This window comes from Poeciliopsis prolifica, unplaced genomic scaffold (genome assembly GCF_027474105.1).
Source record: "Poeciliopsis prolifica strain line A6 unplaced genomic scaffold, Auburn_PproV2 SCAFFOLD012, whole genome shotgun sequence".
Taxonomy (NCBI): domain Eukaryota; kingdom Metazoa; phylum Chordata; class Actinopteri; order Cyprinodontiformes; family Poeciliidae; genus Poeciliopsis; species Poeciliopsis prolifica.
In genome coordinates this window covers 5,020,262-5,040,966 of record NW_026562387.1, presented here as the reverse complement: position 1 = coordinate 5,040,966, position 20,705 = coordinate 5,020,262, and the positions used below count along the sequence as shown (strand labels likewise).

The following is a 20,705-nucleotide window of genomic DNA, read 5'->3' as shown; positions in this document are numbered from 1 at the left end:
GCCGACTCTAAAAGTGTTTATGTGTACGCTATCTTTTATTCACCTTCATTTTTTTTTTTTTTGTTCTTTGTGTGTGATTTTTATTTTTCGCTTCAACAGGAACTGGTAAAACACACCCATGACGCCTCTGAAAAAAGTAATCTTCGGACAGCGCTGGATGCGATGAAGGTATTTCTATGAGGCTCCAATCCGACAAAATATAAACATGTGAGCTGAAAGAGCAGAGAATACATTTGAGGATATTTGAAAATACATGAATTTCAGTCATGTGTTTTCAAGGTTTGGAAAGGGCTTGATTTCTATGTAAATTCCTTGAAAGTGCTTGAGGTGCTATCTGCAGGTTTGTATGAAAATTGGAACATAAGTTTATTCAAAGCAAAGCTAGCAAAAACTGGTGACTTTTTAGGTAAAACAAGCTTGTTCTTTCTGTAAAGATGTAAGAGTCAAAATAAAATTACTCAAGTAAAAGTAAACAGTACAGCACAGTAAAAATACTCCTAGAAATCTATTTATTTATTTATTTATTTTTGAAATCTTGCTCAAGTAAATGTAAATGAGTAAATGTGATTAGTTACTACCTAACTCTGGAAAAAAAAAAAGTAATGTCATATGATAATGAATTTGGTTCCTTGTATTGTTTTTATCTCCAAAGTTTGGTGCTGGAGAATTTGGAAAACTTTTACTGTGGAGAAAAAATATGTGAACATTAAATCCTTCACGCAACTTTCCAACCTTCTCTTTGTGCACTAAACTTGATATATATACTCATCGCCTTTTTGATGTATGTGTGTGTGTGCAGGATTTGGCACAGTACGTCAACGAAGTCAAACGGGACAATGAGACGTTGCGAGAAATAGAGCAGTATCAGAGATCCATTGAAAACCTGGTAAAGTCCAAATAATGACACGGTGGTGATTTAGTGCTCTGGGTTTGTACCGCCAGTCGAAAAGTGATCTGTCTTTCTCTTTATCTGCTTCTCCAGAACCAACCTCTGAGCAACTACGGGAGACCCAAAGGCGATGGGGAGGTGCGGGTGACCTCAGTGGACAAACGAGCTAAGCAGGACAGGTAGGATGTCAAGTGAATCCAGACAGGAGGGGCGATGCTGCTGGAAGCCTTTCAGAGAACACAGAAGCTCAGGACGAAGCGTCGATGAACACAAACTTGTTATTCCTCCGCTAAATGGTGTAATTGGGTGAACTGCACCGTAGCGAATGAATGTCATTAAGGGAGTCTTTCTCTCATTGTGCAAACTCCAGTGATACAACCAGTTGTATTATGTAAGATGAACCATTATTTTGTAAAGATTATGCAAGTCTGACTCAAGAGATAACACACACAAAACCCACACATTTTCATTGGGCCATCCCTTTGATTCCCTCCGCAGGCACATCTTCCTGTTCGACGCCGCCGTGATCGTTTGCAAGCGCCGAGGGGACAACTACGAGATGAAAGAAGTGATTGACCTGCACCTCTTCAAGATCACCAACAACCCGACATCCGACAAGGAGAACAGGAAGGTCTGGGTCCCGAAGATGCGACAGTTCAAACTGCTGTCTTAGAACGTCATGAAAGTTTGAGAAATGATACCCAATTTGCTGCACGGCATTCATATGTAGAGTTTATGTTTTGCCTGTCATATTAGATGTAATGCATGTTGCATCACTGTGAGGTTTGCAGCTCTCTAACCTGCACACAGAGCCTACTAAAAGTATTCACACCTCCAACATATTTGCATTTTGTCCCATTACAACCATAAAGTTTAGTTTATTTCACTGGGATTTGTATTAAGGCCAACCCAATGCGATGCAGAGTTAGAAAACATCAGGAAAATGATACATGTTTTTCAATATTTTTTTTTTTTTTACAAATGAAATCTGAAAAGTGTGGCTGTCAATATGTATCCAATATCTCTAAATCAAATCCCGTGCAACGAATTGCCTTTAAAACAATTTCATATTCCAGTCAATCTCACTGAGTTGGAGCATTTTGAATGGGGAAAAACAGACATAAACAGACATGAGTGCGCCTCAAACTCACAAATAAAGTTTGTGGTTGCAACTTCACAAAATGTGGAAAAAGGTTGAAGAGGCGTGAAAACATTGCCAAGAGCCTGAAGGCAATTGTCATAAATCTGCTCTGAAACAAGTCAGTCTGCTTTTCAATTTGGCTCAAAATCTTTCTGCCAATCAATTGTAGGTTGTCTTTTTTTCTCTCTCTCTCTTTCTCTTTTTGCTTATTGCAAAAGTAAAACACGGTGATGAGAAAACTTATTCCAATTCTAAGATCGTAAAATCAGTTTCACTTTGGCAAAGGCAGAAAGACAAAACTTTCCGCGACCTTCCCTTTGGAGAGCTTTTAAAAACGTAATTTATTATTATTTTTTTGAACATGTTCCTGAAAACGTGCAGTTTGTATGCGTACGTTTGTTTCTAATTATCATGAAAAATGCTTCTGTATGGATTTATTGGTTGAGGGTTATTGGATATAAGACACCGTATGTCTGGTAGACTTCGCTTTAAATTTTATACTGCAGTACTTCACAAAGACTCTCTCCCACTTTAACTGTGATTTACTGAAGAGCTTTGGATGGTATTAAATCTCACAAACAGCTTCTCGCCGAGAAGGCTATCCCAGCAGGATGCAGCCCTGCAGTCCGTTTTACAGTTTCCCTGTAAAGTTTCGCTTCTAAATTGATAAAATAATAACAAAATTGCTCTATTAACGTGCCGTAAAATGACCCGAATAAAACAAGCCCCGCCTAACGAGTCGTCCGCTGTAATGGAGGCGAGTTCTGCGACGTCAGGCCCATTATTGCCTCTTTATGACTGAGTCAGCAAAGCTCGGAGATCACGTTGGAGTCCTGACAAACCAATTAGCAGAGCTATTTCTGCGTAATGAACGACCATAACCATTTGTCAGATACACCCGGGTTCATAAAACTGAATGAAAATGAACTTAGCATGCTTCTTTATAGGGTCTTATAAGCACCTGTAACAGTCTCTGTAACTCCCGCTGCCGCCTTCTCCGCCGTAAATCCCCCGGCGTGCTCCGAAAATGAGCTACACGCAAAAAACCTTTCAGGCTCATAACAGGAACAACAAAATAATTAAAAAAAAGAAAGCAGTCCTAAATAATTTGCTGCATCCTTGTTCCTGCTCTTGTTTTACATTCCCTTATTCATTTTTTTCCCCCTCCGCATCCTTCTGAAACAGTGTCAGACTGGAACAGCCTGCCTCCTCCCAGATGGTGCTATCATTAAACCTCGCTTTGGGCCTGACTACTCTTGTACACACAGTGAATACAAAGTGCCAACTGGGGGAAAATATTGCCAATCATAATGAAGAATGATATCTAAGGCGTGCCAGGAAACATTGATTTGGGTAATAATGACGCAGTAATGGCAGACATTAGTGGGCTTAGGCCCATATGGATTACATTTATGAAGGTTGCAGCAGTTTCGTCGTCGTTCACCTCTGACATGAAGAATGTGACGCGATTTCTTCGCTGCTATATTTGCGCTAGCCGTGATGGAAATGAACGCGTCTGCTTGAAGGTGGCGAAAATGAGAACCTCCATCATAAGAGCAATGTTTGTATGCAGATTATCTGGAAGTAAAACGGTTTTGCATAAAGTATTCAGAGACCTTAGATTTTTTTGCCTTAAAAAAAAAAAAAAGAAAGAAAGATTTTCAGTTTCCTGACTTTTGGGTGGAATATTTTCTGTTTTGTTTTGGTCTATGTTGTTAGTCCATACTTGCCGGCACAAATGAGGCGTTCCTTGGAAAACTCCTCCTCTATTTCTCCAAGTTTAACAGGTGGGCATGCCCAAGTCTGTTTTCATTAATACGTTGCTGTGTTTTGAGACCCAACTTAGTTTTCAAAGAGAAAAATGCTTTGTGTTGGAACGTTTTCCAGTCCAGAAGTATTCAAATTAGTTTGTAGTCGATAGTCAGAAGAATGGCTGCAACATCCTGAACACTTTTCTCCAAGAGCTAGCTAGCGAAACATCAAGCGAAAACCTTTCTTATTAGCCCCTTGCTATTGCTAATTTTTATTTTTTTCATTTCAAAAACTACAATCAGCTTTATTTATTTGAAGCTTTGGTTGGAAAATTCACACATCCTTGAAATCCCTCATCCTAGTTGTCAAGCACAGTGGTGGAGGAGTGATTATCTGGGCTTGTTTTGTAACCAGAGGCCTTCAGCACCGTGTGATATATTTTCTCATTGCATGAAAGCATGTGCAATATTTTGTCATACAAAAGAGAGGATGATCACACGCTCTACTGAAATTGACAGAATGTCTGACTATGAAACCAATCGAGGTTTGATGATCCAGTCAACGTTCACACTGTGGTGGCACCCAGAGAAAGCTTTGAAAGGAACTGAAGCACTACCGTGTTCCTCAGCAATACTGAAAAAAAGAGCTAGTTTTCCATGACTTTATAATGACGGCTAATAGCATGTTAATAGCACGCTGCAGACCTCGTTAAAACAAAAACGATAAAACCGCTCTCATAAAAAGACAAAACAAACATTGTTTTCCTCCTTTTCAAATTGGCAGGAAGGCACTCTCACCCTTCAGCACAGGCCACGGCGTCCACTGGGACTGCCAGCTTGGAGCGGCACTCTTTCCTTTTCCTCTGTTCATCCGGTCGAGGAAATGCGCCGCTGCTCTTTTCTAACCGCACGGTGAACCCGGACCAGCTTAACCTTCACAACCGAGTTCGAAGAGTTTGAAACCACGACCGGCAGTCATGAGAAGCGCGTCCTGCAAAACCATCTGCTTGGCCTCCGCGTCTAAAAACACAGACACCCGAGTCGACACGGATGCTAATGGGCTGATATTTAGCCTTTAAAGTGGATAATTGTAGCCGATTGCAGACCCGCTCGCCGCTTGGGTCTTTGCATGCCGTCTGAAACCCAGCAGCGATGCGCCACAGTTAACACACTCATTCTTTCCCCTTCTTCCTCTGCATCGCTTCATTTGCTCTCCTCCTTCTCTGTCTTTGTGCTTGCTCTCCCCAAGGCATCCCTCCTGCATTTTCCATCTCTTTGTCCCCATCTGTCTTTTCTGCCTCCTCTCCCTCAGTGTGTTTTGCCTGCCGCCGTTTCATCTCCTGTCTCAAACATGTTTGATTTTTCATTTATTTTTTTGGGGGGGGGTTTGTGTTGCAGTGGTCCTACGGATTCTACCTCACTCACAACCAAGGCCAGAACGGCTTTGAGTTTTTCTTCAAGACCAAAGAGCTGAAAAAGAAGTGGCTGGAGCAGTTCGGCATGGCCATGTGAGTGTGCTTTCTGTGCAAATGCAACGACACGATGATCTCACAGCACAACACGTTGCTCGCCCTGTTGTTCTGGTCCGCTGTGACTGAAGGATGACAAAAATGAAAGTGACACAAAGGGGAGTTGGCCAGGAGACGCGCTCGTACTGAACATTGCAGTCAGACAGACGAATCTCTCGCTGCGTGCTGTCGAACTGCATCGACCGGTTCTTGTCCTGGATGGGATCCAAACGCTACAAAAGTGACTGATTCCAAAAGTAAACAAAGTGAAAGAAACAATAATCCACTATAATCGTGGAGCCGAGGCAGATCCAATTCACCACGTTGTTCCGTTTTCTAAAGCGAAGCCCAATCCATGGTTCTTAGGCTTTCTTTCTAAAACCGACGTAAACGTCGCATTGACTTCGAACACATCAAATGCAGCCAACTTGGCCTGGTAACGCAGGTGAACTCTGTCTGCACATACTACTGACAGACCCAACCAGCAGGCAACACTTTATTATTCCAGGCGCAGACATGCACCTTGTCGGTAACTTTCCCGGGATTACGCCATCTGTTGTTGACAAGCACTGCAATCCCCCCTTCGCTATTATTGTCCCGGTGACAGAACGTACAGACAGGAGTAGGAGTATTATTTGTGCAGCCATGTCTGGGTGAGCAGCATGTTAATGCAGTTGATAGATATTCACTGTTCCTTTGTCTACGTTCGGTGTGAATACTTCAGGGATTGTCAGGTGTAGACTGGAACTTCCTTTTCTTCCAATGGGGGTAATTATGTTTAGGCATAGGTAGCTGATTTGCTCGCATTCTTTAAATGGAGAGGAGATGGATTTAAAAGCAAGGTTTTGAAAAGTCTGGATTAGTTGCCTTACTTACATTTGCTGTAAGTTTGTAGAAAAATGAAGCAATCCTAACGCCTGCTGACAGCCATGCGATTCCCTAATCAATGAACTCAATAGTCATTCCCTTCAATAGCAACATATAGCCATTTAGGCTTACGTTGAAGTGTCTTTTTAGAGGCAAGCTGCATGTTGTGAGAAAACTAACTGCACTGGTCCACTGGGATTCAAAATAGGTGCAGGAGAACGAAATGAGCGAAATAACATTTTATAAGTAACAGGAAAAGTGAGGATGAAGAAGCTGAAGTGTTGATGTGAGGCTGAGAAAACAGGAGCTATATGATTTAGCTCGCGAGGCTAAATTAACAAGCCGCAGGAACAGAGAGGTGTTACAGAACAATCACATGTTCTCTCTCGCGCTCTTCATTTTCAGACCAGTCGGATGTTTGGAGCATTTAGTCACATAATGCATGGATTGCAAGTTACTGAAAGAGAAATCACACCGGTTTAATATTTCTTCTTTGAAGAAGACACATTGTCGTCTCGACGAGAACATATTTTATCAGTACTGAAAAAAAAATGGCCAATTTAAATGTTTTACAAGACATAGACTGTGTTTTAGAAATGTGTAATCTGTGTAGGAATATTACCAGATTTTACTAAAGTGTTTGTTCTTGACTTATTCTCACCATCTGAGTGTGATGTCACATTAAATCAATTTTAGAGTTTGAACATGCAATCTGGACTCAATAATAATAAAAAAAGACAATTAATTTGTACCTTCCTTTTTGTAAATCCTTTTATAACTGAACGTTGTTGAGAAATAATCTTTATTAGTTGGAATCAAAACCTGCGTTGAGCATTTTCTAGTTCCAAGTCAGTGCTAATTATTATTAGCAAACAATGTTTCTCCCTATCCTGTTTAAATCTCATGTAGACATTTAATAAGATGCAAACCATCCAAAATGGTAACTTATGAATGACACCAATCACTTACTAGCATTAGAAGCCATGTTGAATACTAAACACAGAGCTACTTGCCAGTATTCAATTATGTTTTGTTGCGTTATGTTGCATTTCTTTTGTTTTATGGTGGCTGGCAGCCCATCTGTGACGGTGCATTGCCACCATCTATTAAACTGGATGGTGGGCAGGAGAAACAGGAAAACAAACAAACAAACAATGAAGCTTAATAATTTGTCTTTGTATTAAATTAAACTCATATTAAGTCTGTATTTTTCAAAAATAACTTAATTTGAGCTTTTAATTTGCTGACATCACGCTGCTAAAATGTTTTCAGTTGTAAATTTAACATTAATTTTCTATCTTAAGAGATTTATTAAACCCTGCGTGCCGCCTGTCTTGTCTTTCTGACTGGGAACTTGGACTATACATCTCATATGAGGTTATCACAGCCGACAGCACTTCTCAAAATATATCTTGCCATTTTATAAGTCTAAATGTCGTTGGTCATTTTTAAGGGGTTTAGTTGCACTTGTGTTGACAGAAAAAGGAAGGAACTTTATTTGATCATAAAAATGCCAACTCTCTGGATTAAAAGCAATTTCCATCATGGCCGCGTTTGTCCTATTTTCCACGGAAAAGGTCAGTTTGACTAATTATTCCAGCATCCAGGAAAGCAGCTGCACATATGTAAGACGGTCAGATCATGCCTGAATACGGGAACTGCAAACACTCTTACTCATGAAAACCTGGGTATTTCTGTCCTCTCCTTCTCAGTCACTGTCATTCTTTCTTTCTTTCTCTTTCTTCCTTTCTTCCTTTCATTCTTTCTTTCTTTTTTCCTTTCTTACTTTCTTTCTCCTGCCTTTGTTTCTCTTTATTCTTTCTGCACACTGCACAGACACACTTGCTTCCTTGTCCCCAGGGGCGGAGGAAGCCTCTTGTGTTCATTTTGGGAGCAGACCTCGCCTGTCTACTCACAAACCTCCCCTCCCCACTTCAAACAAGTGTATCGGTTGAAATGCTGCCGCAGATTTTGTCTGCCGCAATTAGAAGTAAAGTGGGGAAGAAAACCCCCAGCAAAACAAAGTGTTGCTCTCTGCTTTCAAAATTTGACATCTTTATCCAGACAGTTTGCAGCACTGAAACACACCGACTTAACAAGCACAAAGTTATTTTTGTTCATTTAGTTTTATGAGAGGTTTAACGTTTATGCCTTTGCTCCTTTTTTCTTAGATCAAACATCCGACCTGAGAACGCAACCAACAATTTCCACGAGTTCCGGATGCACACCTTTGAGAGAATCACCTCCTGCAACTCTTGCCACATGCTACTGAGGTAAGAGGCTCGCCGTTCTTCACATGCATGCACACCAAAGGAGACGAAGCTGGGGCGGCACAAAACATCGTCAGACATTAAAGGCGCTTTAAAACTGCTGTCACACAAGACCTTCAAAAAAGGCCTCGACTCTTCCCCCGTTCCTCTCCGGTGTGCACCAACAATCCGTTCGCCGCCTCGCCTTGTTCTCCCTCTCCTTCCTCGGCTTCGCCTATACAGAACTCCTTTTGAGTTCGCTGAATGCTATCGGCGACCCAGAGGACTGCGCCTGGCGGTCTCTCCCCGCAGAGGGGACGACTGAGTGGTTTCACCTACAGAAGACAGGCAGCGAGAAAAAATGTCTGTCACACTCCGGCACTTCTTCAAGGCGACGGATGGAGAGTGGGGACGAGATTATTGTAGGAGAGAGGCAGGCGATGGAGGGAGGCTGTTTTCTTTTCTATTGGGTGTACTTGTGGCTTTTCTTGGCCATTACTTTTTTTCATACTTTTTAATGCTGTTTATAATATTGAACAAAATGAGTTTGTTTATTTAATTTCAGTTTCTTACCAATAACGCACAAATATGTTGGTCTAAATGAGGTTGCAATGTGACAAAATGTGAAAAAGATCGAGGCTCATGAACTCTTTTGCAACGCACCATGTGTAACTAGTCTTCCCTCTGGTGTTTTATTTCCGCGTTCATCTGAATTCCCCACCCACATCACAAAATTTAGAGTTATTGTTTCGACAGCTGATTTAATATTCTCTCACCTCTTCAGACGGAGCCTCTCTTCAATCTGTTTTAGAGGCTCTTAGGACAGGCTCCAGTCACACTTTTTGCTCTTATTTATTTTGGGTAGAAAGTTAGGCAGTAGAAAGATGATTCCCTAATAGAATATGTGTTGTGAATCAAAGGCAAGGATGCGAAAACCTGCACTATATTCACTGACATATTACGCTGCAGGAAAAAGTTTAGTATATTCCAAAGAGCTCTGGTTTCACCACCTGACTTGAAACGTTAGGCTGTGTTTGTGAGTTCGAAGCCAAATTTGAATTATGACTTATTACATCATCAGGCTGATTTTAAATGTGACTCCATATTTTGACCTGGACAAGAAAAAGAACATTTTTCTGTGGATTTAAGCTCGCGGCAATTCACTTTGAATGATTCTTAAAAATCCTCAGTGGAAAAGAAGAACATCAGAGTTTGCAGGCGCTGGGCTTTTAACGCAACTTTTCCCAGAGTGCTGCAGGGTTAACATGAATTGTAACATTTTGAGACTTTTTGGAACATCGGTGCATTGTCAGTATAGCAGTCGGTACTTCTGACTGTTTCTTTATGAGATTTTCATTTCATATAATGGTGTCGATTCACAAGGCACAACACAAGTCGAGCCTCTCCAACTCATATCAAAATATATAGAGATCAAATGTGAAATAAATTTCATTCATGTCAATACAAATAATTCAAATTAGTTACAAGAGGATGTTAAAATTATATCTGGATTCCGTTTTATTAAGAGAAATATTGCATTTTATATATATATATATATATATATATATATATATATATATATATATATATATATATATATATATATATATATATATATATATATATATATCGTTTTGTGACATTTGGTATTGCCTGGGTACTTTATCTATGTACGCTGAGAAACAGAAGTTACTTAATTTCAGCAATGGCTCAAATAATCGCAGAAGAAGTATCTGGTAACAGAAGAGGTGTGCATAAGACTGACATTACACTGTCATAAACCAGACATAGCACCTCTTATGAACACAAAGGAGTCTTCATGAATGTTATGCATTGTTTATTCGGTAAATAACACTTTTAATGGAAATTTTCATTGCAGCCTTGCATTAAAAGTCCATTAAAAGTGTCAACTTTGCATTAACAGTGCAATTATTCACCAAATAATGCAAAGCCGACACTTTTAATGGACTTTCAATGCAACTGTTAGAACAACTTTGCATTAAAAGTGCTATTGTTTACCGAATGACACTTCGTGACGACATTCATGAAGACTCTTTCGTGTTCATGACAGCGTCATGTCACATCCATACAAATAAAGCTGTACCGAGTTTCTTTTATAAAGAATAAATCGATGTAGGGAGTATTCTTTATGTTTTTTGGCAAAGAAAAATAATCTGTACTTCTTGTAGGGAAGGATTTATGGAGGAAGTTGTCAGCAAAACGAGTTAACTAGTTAACAGCTCCATCCAGAACAGAGGCACAATTTGACACTGGAGAATGTATTTCAGGCTGGGATTTCTGTGATTAAAATAAGGGAATGTGCATTACTGATCTTGACATTGGCCTTTAACAAAACGTAATAATTTCTTCTTTTTTTTTTCACAACTGGGGACTGCTTGTATGACGCGAAGCGTTTTGAACTACCTTGTTGAAATGTGCCATACAAATAAACTTGCACACAACATTAGGAGCAATTTCACAAAACCACCGAGCCATTAATATTCTACAGGAAATAAAGCCAACAAATATTTGTGTGCGCAAGCTTCCAAGGATCACCGGGGGAAAGAAACGGTGCTTAATTAAGGTCGGATGGAGCAAAACATCGTAATTTAACACATAAGCCGTGCTCTCTTTTGTTCCAAAGCAGCAGCTCAGAGATAACGATTTAAACTTTTCCTTTAGAGAGATTAGATGGATAATTATCCCGAGCTTAGGACTTACTTTTTATCATTTATTAGGGGGCTTCTGGAGTTGTTATGCAAAACAAAAAGGGTTCATTGCACCGTTTTTCCTCTGAAGGTTCAACGATGCTAACTGATGCGTGAAAGCTCCAGAGGTTTGTTGGGGGAACTTCAGTGAACAAACACCAGCCCTTAACGCAGGGTTTGCACTGCAAAAACAAAATCTTTTTTGGTCTTATTTCTACTGTAAATATTTTATTCCTCTTGAAACACAAGAAAAGTAACTTACAAGCAACGTTTGAGCAAGAGCAGCTCATTTAAAGTCAATAATTCCTTATTATTGATAAAATTACTTGTTCCACTCACAAATTTTCTTAATTATAGCACAGGAAAAATGTCAGCTTTATAACAACTAGCATTTTTTAAAATAAGTATTAAGTAATTATTGACTTAAAAAAGTTAATATCTTGCTAAAAGGTTACTTGTAAATATTATTTCAAAGTATGTTACAAAAAATACCTGGTGAGACTTTGTGTTTTTGCAGTGACACATCAGTGTCACATTCCAAGCCGGCAACACTTATTTTTGGGGAGGGATGGATGTCGCTAAAGCTTCGGCTAAATGCGGTTTTATAAACTCAGACACTGACTTCGCACACTTTCCAGATTCATATTTGTCAAAAAACAAACAAACAAACAAACAAACAAAAAAAAAACAAAACGTGAGAATTTGAGCTTTATCCCGAGGAAATCCGCCCAAATCAATCGCAGCCCAAAAATGTCACCAGACAGAGCGGCGTGGTGAGCTAACCCACGCAGCGCTGCACCTCTAAACAAGAGGAATTATCTTTCCAGGCTGTTCCACAGCCCGTCTCCGTAAACCTGACAGAGTGCGGCACGGTGCTAAATCTTGCATTCAGCCTCCTGCCTAACCCTCCTTAGTGTGCTGAAAGCTGTTTACTCTTTCTGCATGATCATGTGCTGCTGTTCTGTCTCTGCAGGGGCGTCTTTTACCAGGGCTACCTCTGCTCCAAGTGTGGCTTAGGTGCCCATAAAGAATGCCTGGGACGCTTTGGCTGCTGCGGAAAAACAGGTGAGTCTTCCTCTCACATCCCGGCTTACTTTCTGGGGGGACCCTTAAACCAGTGGCCCTCAGACCCCGGGCCGTGGTCCGGTACCGATCCGTGGACCAATTGGTACCGGGCTGTTTGGCTGGCAGAGGAGAATTTGCCCAATCTCTGTTTGGGTGTGGTGACGTTCTTACGTCCAGGCCGCAGTAAAATTGCCAAGCCTTGACCGGTCCGCGGTGATAAAAACCGGTCACTCAACTTAAACTGAACTTTATAACCTGAAGTGCAGTTTTATTGCAGAACATTAGAGCAGTAACACACACACAAAAAAAGATAAGAACCTTTTTTTTTCTAAACTAAGGTCCAAGTATTTCATTATTTTTTGGTGTGCAACATAGACGTTTATTCTGCAGCTTCTCTGCTTCCTTAGGTGTGCTTTTGGGTGCGTTTTGAAGGGAACGTCAGTCTCTGTCGCTGCATATAGATCCCAATGCCCAACAATACTTTTACAGAGGAGTTTTCTAAAACTTTTCGTTTCGTCCCTGCGTGTCTGTCACTCAGCTCGCTGCGCAGGCACAATGACAGCTTTGAGCGAGGTGGAGGGAACACTTCAGACAAAACCCAAAAAGAGAAACAGGCCTTCAGAAACCAGCTTAGCATGTCTGCCGAGCGAGTTTTTGCGTGAGGCGGCGTGTCTGTGACAGGAAGAGCTGAAAACTGAAACTATTTGATCATTTATTTATTTATTTTTGGCTCCTTATAGTGTCCAGTTGTGTTTTTGCAACATTTTTTTTTTTTTGCACTCGGGCTGAACCCTTCCAGTGCGATGGTGATGCAGCTTGTCGCACTCTTACTGCTGCGCGTTTGGATTCCCAGTAGACAGCCGCCACCTCCTGTTTGATCTGGCATCCGTCACGGCGCCATCAGGGCGTAGAGGCAATAACGGCGCTGCCTGGCCCACCTGGGTGCCGCAGTTTGCCGGAGGAGATTGGGGCTTCGTCGTTGGTCAGAGGGCGGCGAGACGCTTGTTTGAATTTGCCCTCTAATTTCTTTGAGTTTCTCAAAAGAGGAACCTGATCCCGTCCAAGCATTTTTCACTATTTTAGAAACTTTTCCATGCAAAAGTCTGCATAGCCTTTGAACTTTTTAACATTTTGTTCTGTTACAACCACAAATTTCAGTAGATTTTTCAGGGATTTTATGTGATGGATCAACACAAAGCTCTCCACGACTGAGAAATGGAAGGAAAACTCATACATGTTTTTTTTTTTTTTACATTTTTATAAATAAAAACGGCAATGCTCATTTTTTTTCAGCTTCCCTCGGTTTCTTAATATCCCCAAGTCATCCAATTAGTGATTAAGTAATGAATCCAGCTCTTCTTTTAAGGCCTTGGTTTGTCAATATACCAACACTGATACCAACGCTAATTTTTGGTATTCAAGTGAGATAAATCATCAAACATCTGACCTACAGGCACTTTTGTGTTTTTTTTTTCCTTAGAATTATTTTGTTGAAACTTGACAGAAACTAGATCAAGTTTGATGTCGACAAAATACTTGAATGCCATACCAACATAATAACAGAAAAACAAAGCAAATTTTCATGCATTGTTTAGAAATAAACAAAGTGCCAAAAAAAATGTTTTCATTTGAGATCAAATCAAGATCATTTCTACTATGGAGGTGAGAAACTACAATTCACAAACGAAATAAAATTTCCAGATGGAATCATAAAGTGTTGATCTGACCACTCTAGTATTGATTCGATTCTGACACCGACTTGGTATCAATATCGTTATTTTGGATTGATCCGCCTCACATTCAGCCTGCATGCAAAATGCCACGGTATCGTATGTGAAGCAAGGTGGAGGCAGCGTCATGCCTGGGGTCCATTTATCTGAAGTTGGGTCAAGAAAGCTGGTCAGAGTTAATGGGAAGATGAGTGAAGCTGGGAAGTCCTGGAGGAAGACATGTTAGAGGCTGCAGGACAATAAAGACATTCAGCCAGATCAAATAATGTCCATTTGTTGAAATGGCCCAGTCAAAGAAACACCTAAATCTTGTCCAGAATCTGTGGCAGCTGTTTTTTTTATGTATTTTGCTTTTCACAGAGGCTCTCAATCGCATAAAAACCCAATGAAACACTCATAAGTTATGTGGCTGTAAAGTGACAAAATGGAACAAAAAAAATAAATAAAAACGTCCAAGAAGCATGAATGCGTTTGCAGCACATTTTCCTGTATCTGCAAATTTGCCCAGAATTTGATTTGATTGGTTGCCTTTTTGCTTGTTGGCCTCGGGATTATTTCACTGTGCAGCACAGATTGAACAGCGGGGCGTCGCGTCACGCAGAGCCAAACAACATGGCATTAAAAGCCTACGTTGGCTTGTTTGTGTCACCGAGCGATAAGGTTTGTATGCCTGCGTTTATCTCTGTTATTAGCAGCCGGTGCTGCTTGTCTGCGCAGCAGGTCAAGGTTCAAGCTTAGGGAACAACAGGCCTGCCGAGGGAGGTGTGCACGCTGCCGCTAAAGGTAACGCTCAGATTGGTGGCGCTCCGCCAGCTGGCGTGTGTCTCCTGCGCAGGTATGAACACACACGCTCAGGTGCATGTGTGTGTGTGTGCTGAACGCGGTTGCGTGTGTCTGGGGGAGGAAGGTTGGTAATCCGTCCCTAAGGGAGCCAATGAAAGAAAGCGGTGGAGCAAAAACCACAGGTCTGCCCCCCCATCCCTCCTCCCTCTGCCTCGTTACCTCCTCTATCCCGGCTGTCAGGTAGCGGCAGCGCAACAAAACAAAGCGGAGCGCGGTCAGACGCGAGCGTCCGCCTTTCCCACTAATGAGGGAGTGTTGCCTTGTACCGATGAGTGTGTGCAAGTGTTTGCGTGCACCCACTAACCCGTCATTCACTATGCCTGTTCTCAAACTTCTTTCAGATTCCGGCTCCGTCAGAACTCAGGTGAGCTTTGTGTTTTTGTGTGTGTCTGTGTGTGTCCATGCCGATCTGCGAGTGTGTACTTTTGCGTGTGTGTCTGTAAAGCTTTGAAGGCTGCTCTCCTCTGCAGCTATTTGCCAAGGAGACTCCAATTGACTTCAGTTACTGCAGCAATACCCGACGCCAGGAAATTGAGTGTTTTCTGTAGCTTTAACCCGAGTCGCTGCTTGTGAAACTGCTGTATGTTTTTACCTCTACAACGTTTTCAACTTGCTCCGAGCTGCAAATCAGACTCGGCTTTCCTGCTGTCAGCTGCTGCGCTAATGAGAAGCGTTTGATTCTCTCTTTAACTGCTATGAAACTGGAAAGGAAAAAAAAAAGAAAAAAAAACCTGTGCACATGAGAAGTGTGCAAAAGTGTGAGCTTTACTGGATGAATAAAGATGCTTTGCTCTCTGCGACTCTTTTTTTTTCTGCAGCAGTTCATGTTGCAGAATTGCTACATTGGCCTGTGGGTAAGAGCAGGCCAGCTTTTTAAATATTAATAACTTGTGTTCGACTTGTACACCCCATCTAGAGATTTTGATCCCGGTTTTTAGGGAGAATGAAAAATTGATCTGATGTTGTGTTTTATGCTGTGTGCGCTTGCGGTGAGAATCACCATGTGAGGCTGCTTTGTTCTGAGTTGTGTTTGTGTTCTTGTGTTTTCGCAGAGCAAACATCGAGATCCAGGTAAGCGAATAACAGCGAGGTACCCTCCCACTCTGCACACACCATTCCAGCACGTTCCCTCCCTTACGAGGGAATGTTTATAAGCACAGACTGTTCCCTGTAAGAAAAATGATCAGACGTCAGCATGCAACTTTGCACTGTACAAGAGCTCGTTAGCACGCAACAAAAAAGGATTTGAACCCGTTGCTTTCCAAGCATATCATCGGTACTTGTGCCTCTGATTTAACGCTTATGTTCAATACAGCTAGGATCCATTAAATAAAAATATTTAGTTATTAAATAAACAGAGTTATACATGCACAGAGAGACTGATGCACCAAGCGATGCACTGTCAGTACGAGCTCACAAAACGATTAAGGAGAAATTACATATTTTAAAAAAAATGTAATATTAGATGCCAAAACTAGATGCAACAATATGTGGCACAATGAGGGTTAAAAGGCTGTAAATGTCTGTCAGGGGACATGTTTTAAATTTCATTCATAATAGTCTTAAAAAGATCTAGAAAGTCATAAATTTGAGCTTGTTAAACCTGCACAAACCCTGATTTAGTGACCTAATGTGGCAAGGATGAACCAGTCACCACAGTTTCTTGTGAGGGTCTCATAAAACCCCAGACCACCTCTGCTGCTGGATATCAACCAGTTTTTAGTAGAAACCAAACCTCTGAATCTTTTGTCAGCATATCTAAGTTGTGTAGTTTAAATGGGCTTTTTTTTTAAAAAGTCTGTTTCCCACTTTGTGTCTTTCTGCAGAAGGTCATGACTAACACAAAGCATCAGTGTGTGCGTAGTGTTTGTGTGCAGGCCTGCATTTCACTCTGTTCCTTTAATCGCTTTTAAACCAGGCTCTCAGCGCTCACTTTTTCCACCCCTCCATCCATTATGCTGCAGAAAATGATTCCTGGCTGAAGATGCATTAAAATCAATAGGCATTAGATTGCCCCGACACCTCGACGTTTTATGATACTTTGCCGCCTCTGTTCTTTGTCTATTTTCAAACGGTGCGCTAACATGTGGCTCGTCTTTGTGTGGACGGGAAAGGAATTCGTGGCCCCGAGTCTCGATTCTCCATGGCCCCCGTGTCTTTAGAAGTCCCATTCAGGCAGGATGGCACATGTCAGGCTGCCAGCCGCAGAGCAGATGCTGAAAGAAAAGCACACCAGATATAGCTGTGCTAGCTCACAGTGCGACCATGCTGACTTCTCGTTTATTTGGCTTTCATCATGCCAGCACTTGTTTTATTCTTGGCATATTCTGGCATTGCCAAACTCGTGTTTTTTTTCCAGAATGCAAAATTAAGATATGTAGAAGTCTTTCCACTGTGCGCATAAGACGTGAGGCTGGCATGAGTGGATGTTTCACAAAGGCAAATTTTTGTCTTTTTGGTTAAAAATTTTAACTGATAGAATTCAAAGTGAAGAAAAACAATTTTAATAAATAAAATAAAATCTTGAAAGATTTAAGTTTGAAATCTTTCAACTTAATGTATGCGGCACTAAAACTCTGCAGTTGTACAAAAATCACTAATGAATATAGAACAAAATGTATTCTTATTGCTTTCTTTGGACTTTCTTTCAGACAGCAGAGCAAGGAGTCAGGAACGTGTTGTTAGCGAGAAAGCAAAGCTCACTCCCACTTATCTTTTTGTCTGAAAGCAGAACAGCCAGTCATGCGCCACGGTGCACGCTTTCTTATCTTTAATATTCAAATGAATCAGGTCCACCTCACTTGTAACACCAGCAGATTGAAAAGCGAGAGCGTTACCGCTTGTGTGCGTGTGTGTGTGCGCGCACAGGTGCACTCGCTCTTTCTTTCCGTCATTTACATCCACCTCGAAAAGCGTGAAGATTTCAAGAAAGCAAACATACCCCGATATTGCGGCCACCCCACCTTAGATTAGCTCATTTTAGTTGGCATAATGAAATGTCGGGAGGGGGAAGAGAATAAGCAATAAGTAGCACAGAAAGCTTAAAGAGCTTATGTAACCCAAATAAAATTATCTGGGTATAATATGTATGCAAATATGTCAGGTGTACGCAAAGTAAATCTGAGGAAATTGTCAAGCAATAAAAATAAGGAAATAGTTTTTCTCATAGTTTCAACGGTGTACAAAAATATGCAGTGTTATGTTTCAAAATCCCCTTTTTGCCACACAATATAAAAACATATTGAAAACTCGCATGGTTATTTAGTGCTTAAACAGAAGGCGATAAATCTTTACTCACCTCAGCATGCCGAATACTTGAAGTGGCTTCCCCAACCGAGGAGACTTATGAATAACTTGGCTTAAAATTAATTGACTGCCTGGGTTCACTTATAAACTTTGTGTAGACCATTAAACTACAGCAGCAGCAATTTATCTGTTGAGAAAAGAAAAGTGAGCAAAAGTGTTTTTATAAGTATTATTTGAGCAATATTAGCCAACGAGGCCTTTGTGTTTCTCTTGCTATTTGCTGATCCCAAACAGTGGCTGATCGTCTTCATCCTGCAGGTCTGCCCAAGATGCTGGTCATCAGGAACTACTTTGGCGTGCCGAGTCCTGCCTCTGGTCCGGCACTCACCATCCAGACAGGAGACATCATCGAGTTACTATGCGCCGACCTGCACAGCCCATGGTGGCAGGTCAGATTCCTTTCTCATCTCCTGATTGCTCATTTTATCCACTCTGAGAGCCATTCCCAGATACTAATTCATGTGAAGATGCATAGTGTTTACTATTCTGTAAAGCTTGAGTTTAATTTTACATCCAGGGTGTCTTAAACTCATATATTTAGAATTGAAAGTCTTACAAATTGTGCTATGACAGGAGTATTTAACCTTGCATATTCTATGTAGTTTACCGTTTTTCCTCGCTGGACTTTACTGGTATGTAAAGGTTTGAGTCCTGTCATCTTCACTGCATTCTGTGATATACGGTGGTTACGGCTGTAGCGAGTTGCAAATTTTTTTTCAAATTTTCTTTTAATTTAGTTTCCATCAGTTATATAAAAATAGCATTTGTCTACCAAGGGTATAATTATGAGTACAAAGGAAATACTGTCCAAGTGTAGAAAAGAAAATGTTCTGATTGATAGCTAAAAGTAGCTGCTAACGTACTCTTGCTGGCTAGCTTTTTTTTTTTTTTACATGCAAATTTATCAACAGTTGGATCATTTTTGTTGCCGACCCATACAATATATTTATTGGCGATGTTTTTGTGAGTGTGTGTGGATTTCTGTCATGTTACAGGTCTCATTGATAACGGTATTACAAAGATCTTAAAAAGTCTTAAATTTGAGTTGGTGAAACCCGCAGAGATAAAGAGATGATCTCTTGGGCTGAAATGAATTCAGCCTTTCATGAAAGTGACGACATCTCCGAACGAAGGGCTCCGCTTCGTCTCTCTGACGAGACTCACTAGCATTTTGACACTTTCTGCTAACAAGCAGCAAATACAAATGAATTTCCAAGGCACAGTTGTTGCCCCGGCAGACAATTAAAAACACTGCACTACACTTCTCAGCAGGAAGTCGGATTCCCAGACGCTGGATATGTTTGTTTATTGCACACATTTACTGTTAGGCTGAGACGAATCGGGTTTGAACTTTTCTAGAAATGGCAAGATAAGCTCCTTCCCAGGGATTTTCTAGCGCAGCAGTCGCCGACCCACGTGCACGCGGTTGTCAGGCAGAGTCATAACTACATGATGGCTGAAAATGTAGCTTTTTAGGCACGGGTTAGGATTGCATCATATTGTGAAGGCTTGGCAAATCTCACTGCATTTTGCATTTAAATAAATAAATAAAAATCAGTTTGGCTGTTTTAGTTTCCACGGCTTGTGTAATTAGATTTTACTCAGCAGCAATTATGAGTTTGTTTTGACAGTCCTTGTGACTGAAATCATTATCAGAGCGAGCGTGCAGAAGATGGCAGTTTCCCGCTGTGCTGATAAGATGTCCTGAGGTTGCAGAGATAGGAAAAGCAGGGCAACCAAATGGGCTTAGCATGCATGTTCCTGGAATGTCCCTTAAAAAAACGCACACTCTTGTTCCTGGAGTGCAAAATATAAGCTGCCTCGGGCTCCTTATCTAAACCTAGAAATCCCTAAAACGTCTAAATCTAGTTGGGAAAAGAGGACTTTGCTGCTCCAGCTGCCAACATCCTTATTGCTTTGCAGCTTTTACAGAAAAGCACATGAAGGCTCTCTTTATTTTCAAAGAAACCTGCTGTGTGGAGAATATATGCAAAGGACAAAGATCACATGCTTGTGTGCCTCTGAAAGAAAACGGAAAAATCTTTAACGTTCCTGAACTCCTGGAAGGAAGGCCTCTAAAGTATATGTGTAGGTTTTATTCAGCAGTGTGCAAGAGTAGTTTGAGGTCACAGGTCCAATGATGGTCCTGTGGTTCAGAAAATGCCCTGCCGTTCCTGCAGTGTTTGCAGCTGCAGGAACGGTTTGGAAATCGAGACCAAAGCAAAAAAAAAATAATAAAAATCATACATAAAGCATCTAGATGTTGAAACATGGTAGTTATTTCACTCACTTGTTTCTCATTTGGCAAATCTCTGGGTTGTTTGTGAATTTCCTTTCATGTGAGTCTGACATCTTTATTTAAAACTTTGGTGTTCTGTCTGGACAATAATCCCAAAAAGGCTTTAAGCTGGTTTTGAAAGGGATAAAGTGGCTCATCATTAGGCTTCACTGTCTTCAATTCATTTAAAAAGTAGCAGACTTCACTTAAAACAAAGTCCATGACATGAAACCGGCTCATTTAAATGAACTCTGTCAAGAAGAGTGGCCAAAAATTCAGCCAGAAATATTCCAGGACCTTCCAGGAATGTAGCTTTTAGAAGGTTTAACTCGCTGCTCTTAATGTATCCTTTGTCGCTTGTGCATCCATT

At 41.0% G+C, this 20,705-nt stretch overlaps 1 protein-coding gene across 3 annotated transcripts in view; it reads left to right on the top strand.

The window, feature by feature from the left end:
* The window catches only part of LOC129364740 (guanine nucleotide exchange factor VAV3), an 85,166-nt gene that overhangs the window by 49,567 nt on the left and 14,894 nt on the right, over positions 1–20,705 (top strand). For all 3 annotated transcript variants that reach the window (XM_055037581.1, XM_055037582.1, XM_055037583.1), the window contains 10 exons: positions 100–168; positions 800–886; positions 983–1,068; positions 1,388–1,520; positions 5,180–5,289; positions 8,328–8,429; positions 12,087–12,178; positions 15,093–15,115; positions 15,804–15,822; positions 18,316–18,446. In XM_055037581.1, the coding sequence (XP_054893556.1) occupies positions 100–168; positions 800–886; positions 983–1,068; positions 1,388–1,520; positions 5,180–5,289; positions 8,328–8,429; positions 12,087–12,178; positions 15,093–15,115; positions 15,804–15,822; positions 18,316–18,446 (852 nt within the window). The remainder of the gene's footprint in view (positions 1–99; positions 169–799; positions 887–982; positions 1,069–1,387; positions 1,521–5,179; positions 5,290–8,327; positions 8,430–12,086; positions 12,179–15,092; positions 15,116–15,803; positions 15,823–18,315; positions 18,447–20,705) is intronic.